The 10,658-nt window shown below is 45.2% G+C and overlaps 2 protein-coding genes across 3 annotated transcripts in view; both read right to left on the reverse strand.

Moving 5' to 3' along the window:
* Window positions 1-2,049, reverse strand: part of DGKD (diacylglycerol kinase delta) — a 128,246-nt gene extending 126,197 nt beyond the window's left edge. For both annotated transcript variants that reach the window (XM_027875288.1, XM_027875293.1), the window contains exon 1: window positions 1,822-2,049. The gene's annotated coding sequence lies outside the window, so the exon portion shown is untranslated. The remainder of the gene's footprint in view (window positions 1-1,821) is intronic.
* A 4,294-nt stretch (window positions 2,050-6,343) lies between these two features.
* The window catches only part of SAG (S-antigen visual arrestin), a 35,061-nt gene continuing 30,746 nt past the window's right edge, over window positions 6,344-10,658 (reverse strand). Inside the window, exons 16-17 of the mRNA XM_027875339.1 lie at window positions 8,291-8,300; window positions 6,344-7,043 (exon numbers count right to left, since the gene is read on the reverse strand). Of these exons, the coding sequence (XP_027731140.1) occupies window positions 6,932-7,043; window positions 8,291-8,300 (122 nt within the window). The 3' untranslated portion in view covers window positions 6,344-6,931. The remainder of the gene's footprint in view (window positions 7,044-8,290; window positions 8,301-10,658) is intronic.

Raw genomic sequence — 10,658 nt, forward strand, 5'->3', positions numbered from 1 at the left:
TCCATCCATCCATCCATCCATCCATCCATCCATCCATCCATCCATCCACCCACCCATCCATCCATCCACCCACCCACCCATCCATCCACCCACCCATCCATCCATCCATCCTTCCATCCATCCTTTCATCCACCCATCCATCCTTTCATCCACCCATCCATCCATCTATCCACCCATCCACCCATCCATCCATCCATCCATCCATCCATCTATCCATTTTCCCTACACTGGTTGAAGTCATCAAATCCTTCTGGAAAATGAGAATCAGTGGAAAACTTTGGCAAAATATCCTGGAAATTTTCCTCTCTGGAACTTTTCCTTAAACATATTAAATGCCTTTTTATGTGTGCCAGGCTAGGTGTTGGGGACACAGAGACAAAAGCAAAGCAGCGCCTGCCCTGAAGGAGCTTGCGGTCCACTAGGAAAGGATCTGGCCAATTACAATGGCAGCCAGGGAGTAGGGCGGGGCAAAGGAGAGATCTTGGCGAAACTCCCTAGATGGGGCTCTTAACCTGGGGACCTTGAACTTGATTGAAAAATATTTTGATAACCATTTCAATATAATTGGTTTCCTCTGTAATCCTATTACTTATTTTGTTCATAAAACAGGACTAAAAACATTAAAATAAAACATTTTTGAAAACATTTTTTGGGAAGGGCTTTATCAGACTTTCAAAGGGATCCTTAACACAAAAAAGGTCAAGACAGGCTCATGCAGGGAAATTGGATGGGAGAGAGGGGACTTTCTTTGAGGGAGACTGGGGAAGGCTTCATAGAAGACTAGCCCTTGAGACAAGGCTGGGAGGGACAGAAGGATTCCCAAGGGAAAAGAAGAGGATGGAAGGTGGGATGGTGTGACCAGGGTCCTCTTTAACCACTGACCACAAGGCCTGGGAGTTTTTGTAAATGCACAGACTAGAGAGGGCATGAAGAGTCCAGCGTTGCTAAAGTGGGTGTGGGGCAGGCGCAGCAGTTTTGTGAAATTAAGCTGGAAAGGTACATGGGAGCCAGCCTAAGCCAGGCATTAAATGCCAGGTTGACTTTGTATTTTGCCCTAGAAACAATAGGGAGACACAGGAAAGTGGCAAAGGCACCTCAGCGCCCCGCCATCATCAGTGCCTCATCTGCAACTGCTGAAACATCCACCCTGGAGCCAAATAGGATCTGCATCCTCAGGGTTAACATAGTGTATGACATGTGGTAAACGCTTAAGTGCTCTTTCATTAATTAATTATCAACCGATCCATCAAGCCCTGGCCAGAGCTGGGCCTTAGGGAGATTATTTTGGCAGCAGTGTGAAAGATGGATAGGAGAGAGAGTGGAAGCTGACAAATTCCAAACTGCCCAGGCAAGAAGTGAGGAGTGATTGGTCTAGCCACCTGTCTGCTCTTCTTATCTGATGGATTTCTTCATAATTAAAGTATAACTTGGGTGGTACAGAGCATTCACAGCTTGACTACTTGTGTGACTTAGCAATGGTGTTTTAGTGTGATGTTAAAATCTTGGGGGGAGGGGCAGCTAGGTGGCACAGTGGATGGAGCTCTGGCCTTGGAGTCAGCAGGACCTGAGTTCAAATCTGGACTCAGCCACTCGACACTTACTAGCTGTGTGACCCTGGGCAAGTCCCCTAACCTCGACTGCCTCACCAAAAAAACCAAACAAACAAAAAACCTTGGGAGGGGGTGTCCCCTTTCTTCCTCCTCCACTCCCCTTACTCCACAGTATCTTCCCACTCAGTCTCGGATTCAACTCTCTACCTCCCTCTCCAGAGGCTCAAAGGAGAAGGTGGACCATGGACTCACTGCTCCAACCAGCACCTACCTTCCCCTGGTTGTGCTTCCTTTCCTGAGCAGGGGATCAAGCATCAGCCTTGAGTGGGTGTGTCCAGTTTTGGAGTTGTCTTCCTGAGTTCAAGAAGTCTGGAGGTCCTTTCTGGGTACAGTGAGTGAAGATGGCCAGCAGCAGAAGCTTCTGCATAGCATAGGACAGCCACTGACAAAAGGATGAGCCCAAACCTAACTGTGTTAGCAGCAGACAGTACAGAGTCAAGGTGAAGTGCAAAATGCCTGATCAGCCGTCATACCTCCTGCTTTCTGTTTCAATGAGTTCTAAGTTAAGTTAGTGAATCCTGTTTTAAGTTTGTTTTGGTTAAATGCAAGTTTGTGAAGATTCTGTGTTTAGCATTCCTTCTAGGTGTAGGAAATACAATTATCCCTTCCACATTGCAACTTTCTCCATTGGGGTTTCAACATATCATAGGTCGGCATAAGAAATTAAACGGGAATCTTTTCAGAGTTTTGCAGGGGCCGTAGACGACATGTGAAGGCTAGTCGATGAGGAACTGAGACAGACAAGGTTAAGTGAACCAGATTTGAACTCAGGAAGATGAGTCTTCTATCCGCTGCTCCACCTGGCTGCCCCCCTAATGGGCATTCCCCACCGAGAAAGGGTGGGAAGCTCAAAACTTTGCTTTCCCCTAGCTGGAGCCAGCAAAACAAGCAACTGGTCTCCAGAGCAAAGTCAGCATTCATCGTTTTTTCTCCAGGGACTCATCTGCATATGATTCCTAAACAAGTATGGGAGCTAAACTAATTATCCTAACACCAGATGCAGTACTCATTGAGGGAAAGGGCTTTTGAGCCAGGAAAAAATAATGTGAAATATCCCTTTCATCCACCCATCCATCCATCTATCCACCCACCCACCCATCAATCCATCCATCCATCCATCCATCCATCCATCTATCCATTTTCCCTACACTGGTTGAAGTTATCAAATCCTTCTGGAAAATGAGAATCAGTGGAAAACTTTGGCAAAATATCCTGGAAATTTTCTTGACTGGAGATGACAAACAGTCTCAGGGCTGACCCTTTGAGGGGTTCAAAGGAAAGCTTCTGCCTGAATAGCCAGCCCATTGAAGGGACACTTCATGCTGAGGTTGAGCGATTTGCCCAATCTAGCCTGGTGAGAGCTTGGGTGCTCGTTGTGAAGACATTCTGTCTCTATTCAGAAAGAGGAAGGACATCTGAGGCTCAGCAGAGCTGGAGCTGTGGGTTACCTTGGTCATGTGGGTTCTCTACATGTACGTCCCAATACTACTGTACTTTGAGTTAGCATGAACCCCTCCCCCCCGGCTCTGGATGTTTTCATGAGAGAATATGCCCTGGTTTGGGGAAAGATGCTTTGTAACCCTTATTATTCATGTTAACCATCAATTATTAATTAATATTACTAAAAATCAATATCAATTAATTATTCATATTAATGAATGGTATTAATATAATCACCAATTAATTATTAATATTAACTAACATTATTATTCTTTCTAGGTCCTTTGAGGAAATGCCTTTGCTAAAGAACTCAATTAGGTGTGGTGAGATATACCTGTAATCCTTGGTGCTACATCACTTGAGCTACAGTAGGGCTAAACCTAATTAGATGAGTCCACATAGCCTCCAGGAGCTAGGAGAGCCACCAGGCTTCCTAAGAAGGGGCAAACTGGCCCAAGTTGGAAACTGAGCAAGTCAAAGCTTTCCGTGCCAGTCAGGAATGGGATAGGTACCATGAGCATTTCCAGTCAGGGTGAGACAGGGAGACCCAATCTCAAAACAACACAAACACTTACTGTGTCTACTGCCTGTTAATCATTGTTAAAGGGAAGCACACTGGTGGGGGCTCATGAGTTAGTGTTTAGAAGCATGGCTACACAAGACCATCTAGTCAAGCCCCCCTCACTTTACAGATGAGAAAACCGAGGCTCAGGTGAAATGACTTCCTAAGGCTGGTAGTAGGCAGCATTTGAACCCTGCAGTCAGTGCTTATTCAGGCTCATCCAGGCCTGCCTTCAGACAAACAAATGATTTCTGTCTTTAGACTCAGTAAGGCAGGGAAGAGGAGAGAGATTCTAGGGAAGAGAGTTAATGATGAAGAAGGGTGGGAGCTGGGAGGAAGGAAGTGAGCCCAGAAAAGAGAAGGGAAAGGTGAGAACAGGAGTGAGGAAGAAGAGACGGCATTTCCCCTAGACAGTTCAGTGTGGTCCCAGCAGGCCTCTGGCCGTTTACTGTACTTGGAACCAGCTGGAGCCTCCATAATCGGCTTATCCGATGGATTCTCCTTGTGCTGATTAGGCAGGGTCATGGAATGTCAGGGCTGCCTGAGGCCAGAGAGGTCACTTGAGTCCAATTCTATTAGAATACGAGCCTCTTGAAGGCAGTTTTTTTCCTTTCTTTGTATCCTCATGGCTTAGCGTAGTGCCTGCTATTCGAGCAAGTGCTCAAATGCTTGGTCATCCACTAATTCACCGGGGTGACCTTTGTAAAATGACCTATTCCCTGAATTTGGAGCAGTAAAGCTTGGAGTGTTCGCCATTAAAAATGGTGGTGAAAAGATTTTAAGGTCTAGGATTCCACAGATGGATGTGAATGTAGATACTGTTAGTCCAAGTTCGTTTATTTTTTAAAATCTAGAGTTGGCCCTGACCCTCCTCACCAAGCACATAAAGCGAAGGCACGCTCCCCAAGCACGCTCGGGTGGAAATGCCTGGTCTTGGAGTAAGGAGGTCTGGACCCTCATGCTGATAGGTGGAAACCACTCTCCCACCCTGAACTCTCCTTGAACTTCCCCACATGGTCAAGTCTCTGGTGTTTGCCTGAGGCATCGACCTATCTCAACTGACCTTTCATTGTACCCTACACCCAAACCTCCAATTCTCTGTTACCTCTAACCCTAGCCCAGCCCTTCATTGTCTGTAACCTCCAGATTACCCCAGCCACTTCCCACTCTTAATTCCACTTAGACTCCTTCATGAGGCCAGGTCCTGGGCACCTGGCTCTTCCAGGTACCTCCCAGTCACCCCAGCCTACTATCCACCCCCATCCAAGATCCTCCCACACATCTTTTTCCTATAAAAAGAGTTAGTCTCATCTACCAAAGCGCGGATTTTGAGAATCATGCCCGCCTTGAACAGTGTTCTAATATACTCTGTCTTTGGCTAAAAGAAGGCTTGGGTTGAATTCATTCGAGGCAGGACCTACATCACTATTTTGGGGTCCCAACACCCCTAAACCTCAACAACGCCATCCCAGGGTGAGCTTGTACCCTTGTACTCTCTGCCCCAGCTAGCTCCTCTCAGGTTGTGAGGGGGCAGGTCAGATCTTCAAGACCAAAGAAGTTTCCTCACTGAGGAGTTCCTTCCACTGAAGAAATCAAAGATCACACACCCCAAAAGCCTCAGCGACAAAGGGGCAGAGCCTCGCACCCAGTGCCCAGAGCTGTGATTTCACTGGTGGAGGGAAAACTTCATCTACTGTTCTGCACCAGGGATGGCTTGTTGTCTTGGGAGATAGACCCCTGGGCTTGGAACTACGAAGCCTGCCCAAAGGCACCTTGGTCTCCTCATCTGGACTTAGTGGCTGAGAAACCTATGATTCTATGAACTTTGAGTCTTGGAGAGTTGCCTGGGATACCAAGACAGTAAGTGACTTGCCTAGGGTCACATGGTCAGCCTGGATCAGAGGTAGGACTAGAACCCAGGTTTTCCTGACTCTGAGGTCAGCTGTCTCAATGCTGTGTCCTAGTACTTTAGGACCTGGATTTGAATCCCATTAGTACCTGAGTAACCTTGGGCAAGTTACTTTCTCTCTTTGGTCCTCAGTTTCCCCATCTGTAAAATGAGAGGTTTGGCTTCTAAGGTCCCTTCCTGCTCTACAACCTCCGAGGTCCTTTTGTCTCCTAATCTATGGTCTCAGTTTCTCCCTTCCTGGTCAGATCTAAGTGATAGTTCAGCCTGCAGCTGGCTTCCATCCCTGTATCTTGCCCCATGATGGCCATTTAGCTACTCCAAATGTCTCATGTTTTGGGGCAGCTCCAACAGCCCAGGCCCTCTCCAGGTGGTCAACGTGACACAAATTCACCTGTTTGGTTTTTTGTTGTTGTTGTTGTTGTTGTTTTGGGTTTTTTTTATTAATTTATTTTGGTTTATCAATAATCACTTCCATATGCTTTTGAGTTTAGAATTTTTCTCCCCCTTTCTCCCCACCACCCTCCCCAAGACGGCGCACAATCTGATATAGGCTATACGTATACGTTCATATTAAACGTATTTTCACATTAGTGATGTTGTATGTAGAAATTAAAACCAATAGGAGGAACCATCAGAAAGAGGAAACAAAACTCAACAGAAGAGAAAAAAAATAACAATTCGGCTTCCATAGTTCTTTCTTTGGATGTGTATAGCATTTTACGTCACAAGGCCTCTGGAGATGTCTTAGATCCTTGTATTGCCGGGAAGGGTTAAGTGTATCAATATTAGTCATCACACAAATTCACCTGTTTTTTAGTCACTATTCAAACTTTATTTATTTGAGCAGTGGGGGAGGGGAAAGTTCACGACGATACAAACTACGTCTTTCCTTTGTCTTGGCTCTCCTGCTTCCTGTGCTGGCCTGGACGGCAGCGTGTGCCATTGAGGGGTCTGGAGGAAGACCCTTGGTGACTTTGGGCAAATCACTCAACTTGATATTATTGAATATCAGTGATCTTTACTGGATTCCTTGGGCTTCTTGGGTGGCTGGCTGGTTAGTTTCAGGGTGTTCATGTTCACTGAACTTTCTTGTGGACCTGGATGATACGCAAACCGCCCCTCTCAAATTAGCACTTTCTGAGCCCTCTAAGTGGTTTAATCTATAAACTGACTTAGTTTACCTAGAGAGCCAGTTTAACGAGGTATGCCTCCTAAAGGGATAGATGAGATTATGACTCCACGTAACTAAGTTTGTTTCACTTTTACAACACTGAAGGAAATATGGGGCCTTAGCTCTTGCTCTGTAAAATGAGGTGGTTGGACTAAATGAGCTTTCAGGTGAATTAGATCTGGAGCTACACTCCTATGAACTACATTCTCTGCACTAACACCACTCAGTCGTCATTCCATTCAGTCATCAGTCGCTCGTGCTTCTTTATCTTTCTTTTCTTCTTCATGATCAGCCACGTCTTTCAGATTTTGACGAGCGAACTCCTCAAAGACCAGATCTTCACCCATTGAGCTGAAATAAAAGACAGACAAACATCTGGATCATCACACAATTTTTGAAGTAATGGCCAAGGTCTTGTTAGGAACCTATGGTCGCTGTTTGCCCTCCATGTAACACCCTGACTTTCTTCTGGCTCCAGGTTCTTTACCTCATGGACCTCTTTGGCAGTCTAGTGAAGTTTATGGATCCTTTCTCAGAATAATTTTTTTAAAAAAATCACACTTGAAGGAAGTGCTAAATTTTAGTTAGAGGTTTGTGAAAAAAAAAAAAGATGTAATTTTTTTCCCATCTGAGTTCACAGACCCCCAGAAATCTGATGGCTTCTCCTACCTTGGGGATATAAGCGGTAACATTGCTTGCTCCAGGTTGCCCTCTCATGTCACGTTTCTCAATGTTTTGATTTTTAAAATATTCTTGAATTTGAGTGAAAAAAGAGAAATGTCTCTTTTCCTCAGTGCCAGGTCTATTGTGAGCGCCCTTACATTTGTTCTTGAAAAGTCTAAGGACCATGAGAGAGGATGGATGGATGGGCTGTCCCTGTAGAATATGGAGGAAACTCAGAGACCCACAGGGCACGTACATTCATGCACACACACACACACACACACACTTACATGTACACACACAACACAACACACACCTATGAGCTGGAACTGGAGGAGAATGGAGCAGGAGATGGAGGTGTGTGTGAACAAAGGTTTGTGTGTACCTGGGCCTTGCCATCCATCCCACCCCTGCACCCTTAGGGATTCTGCACCTTTTCCTCTGCACTAACATTGAACTTTCTCCTATTTGTTGTCTCTTCCACTTAGAGTGTGAGCTTCCCAAGAGGAAGGACTGTCTCAAGTTTTTCTGTTTGCATCATCCCCAGTGCTGAGAACATCAGAAGAACCCAAGAAGTGCTTTTTCATGGATTCCTTCACTCATTTACTCATGCATTCCAATAAAATCCTTAGCAGGACTGGAAGGGGTCTCAGAGGACATCTAGTCTAACCAGGACTGAACCAACATCTCTTCTATGAGATCCTCAACAAGGGACTTGCAGACCCCTTGTGAGGGGCCACTTGCTAACTCCCCAGGCAGCTGTCCCCATTTTGGGCAGCTCCCATTGTTCTGATGCCTGGCCGAAATGTCCTTCCTGGCCTTCCCTCCTCGGCTCCTGGTCTTGTTCTCTGGGGCCAGGCAGAACAGGGCTAATCCCTCCCTCCTTCCCTGAATAACCTGTCAGGACCCCAGAGGACGGGGTTAAAGGGTCTTACCTTTCCTTGGCTGTCAGCCGAGAGCAGGGAAAGGAGAGAAGAAAGCCATTAGTGAGCAGCAGGAAGGCATGCATTTGCTTCTTTCTTTCTGACCCTCCGTACTATGACTGTCATCTTGCCTGACCCGCGGCCCTGTCCCTGCTTTTCCTTGTGACAGAGCAAAATGAGGAAGCAAAGCCAGCTCATTCAGAGGCAGGGCCTCTCCCTCTCATGGGGACATTGGAGAATGAGCAGGTCTGAGGGCACTGTCCTTTCAAACATCTTGTGGTAAGAGGCACGAGAGGCAGGGGCTGCACGAATCAATGAATGGGGTGTGCGTCTAGCCTCCGTGGCTTTTCCTACCTGGAAGGCTTTTCTACCTTCTTACTTTTACAGATTTTACAGAATTTTATTTTTCATTGAGTTTTAATGATCATCCACAAGCATGAACATTTCTGTGCAGGAAAAAGAACCAAAAAGAAAATTTTCAATGAGACAGGGGGGAGCTTTGGTCATGGATAGTTTGCTTTAACGCCACCTTCCTTTCTCTTAGTCGTGGTCCATTAGCAAATCACCCACACTTCACCCACCACCTCCAATGCTCCTTCTAGCCTAGGACCCCTAGGATTGAATCTGCACGTGTCAAAAGTTATAAGGCCATGGTCTCCCTGATGGGTTGCTCAAACTGCATTGGAGGTGAAGGGACCTCAAAGATCATCGAGTCAGATTTCCTCATTTTACAGAAGAAGAAACTGAGGCCCTGAGAAATTCAGGTATTTGCTGAGGTTCACACAGCTGGCAAGTGTAAGAGGCAGAATTTAAACTCAGCTTCCTGACTCCAAGCACAGCACCCTATCCACTGAGAAAATTTGTCACACTACAATTGAGTTCCCAATGCCTACAGAATGAGGCGCCTCCTCTGACATCATTTCACCCAATGTCGCAGGGATATGCTTGCTCATATGCTTCCCCTCCCCCCCAAATTGTTAGCCCAGCTGTGGACCTTTATGCCTTTTGTAGCTCCCCAAACATTTGGTCCAGTGTTTGTACAAAGTAGGTGTTCACTTAATGCCTCATAAACTAAAGCATCCGTTTCAGATTATTTATACTGACTGGGCATTTTAAGAGTCTGCATGTTAAAAAGTCCAAAAGTATGGGAAGATAGGTTTTAATAGAATTTGTTTCCATTTTCACACACTTTATAATGAATAACCCTCAGCACCACATCTGAGAGGTGCTGTTGGAGACACCATGAAATTTGTGTTGATGTGTGTTAGAAATAGCTGTATTATTTAGTCGTTATTTATGACTATGTCTTGCCAAACACACAGTAATAAAACACTTCTGTGGACACCCACAGTGTTATATACTTGGCTTACATCACAGCATTCCCTCTGCCTCTTTACCCTGTTCAACTCTCATCCATATCTTCCCATAAGTTCACCAGAAGGAGTCCACCCAATGTATTGGAGTCCTTCCATGGGTTTTCCTCACATCATAAAGATGCCAACGGAACAACCAGTGGTCGGTGATACTGGTGAAATTTGGCAACCATGACGAGCACATAATGACAATGTTTTTTGCGTGATGGGACTTGGGAAGAGCCCCATGCGGGGAACTGACCAACTGATGAATAGTCAGAGTTCCACGAATGAACCAAAGGCCAACCTTTTGATGCTAAAGTCCAGAACTCTGGGCCCGACTCCAGTTTTATGAAGACTTTATTTAGAAGGTTTGGAAGGCTTCTGGCTATCCCATGGTTCTTAAAGATGGTATGTAGATGATATAAGAACAAATGAATCAAAAACAGATGAATGGCATTCTCTCCCCCCAAAACATATGACCGCGACAATTGCATTTGGCAAAGCACCCAGTGGGTGAGAATGAACACAAAATTATTTTTAAAAGTTTTTAAAAGTTATGAATTCCAAAGTAACTCTGGGTGGCCTGTTCATCATTAAATGCAAATTCCCACATTAGGGTAGCAGCTAGGCTGAGAAACCACTTAGAAAGCCATGGAAAACCAAAAGCTACTTGTTAAGTTATCATCACTTCAAATATACTTTTGCTGACCTAGTAAATGTTATTTGTATTGTGTAGGCTGGGGCAACTTGACCTTTTCTGTGACACGGACCCTTTGGGTAGTCTGGTGAAGCCCATGGACTCCTTCTCAGAATTATGTTTTTCAATGCAGACTTGCAAGAAACATGTAGGATTGCAAAGTAACCAATTAAATTGAAATATAGTTATCAAATTTTTAAGAAAGTTCTCAGACCCCAGGTTAAGGGTGAGGAGGAAGAAAGGCAAGAAGAAAGAAAGAAAGAAAGAAAGAAAGAAAGAAAGAAAGAAAGAAAGAAAGAAAGAAAGAAAGAAAGAAAGAAAGAAAGAA

This window comes from Vombatus ursinus, unplaced genomic scaffold (genome assembly GCF_900497805.2).
Source record: "Vombatus ursinus unplaced genomic scaffold, bare-nosed wombat genome assembly UNPS02014808.1, whole genome shotgun sequence".
NCBI classification, from domain to species: Eukaryota; Metazoa; Chordata; class Mammalia; order Diprotodontia; family Vombatidae; genus Vombatus; species Vombatus ursinus.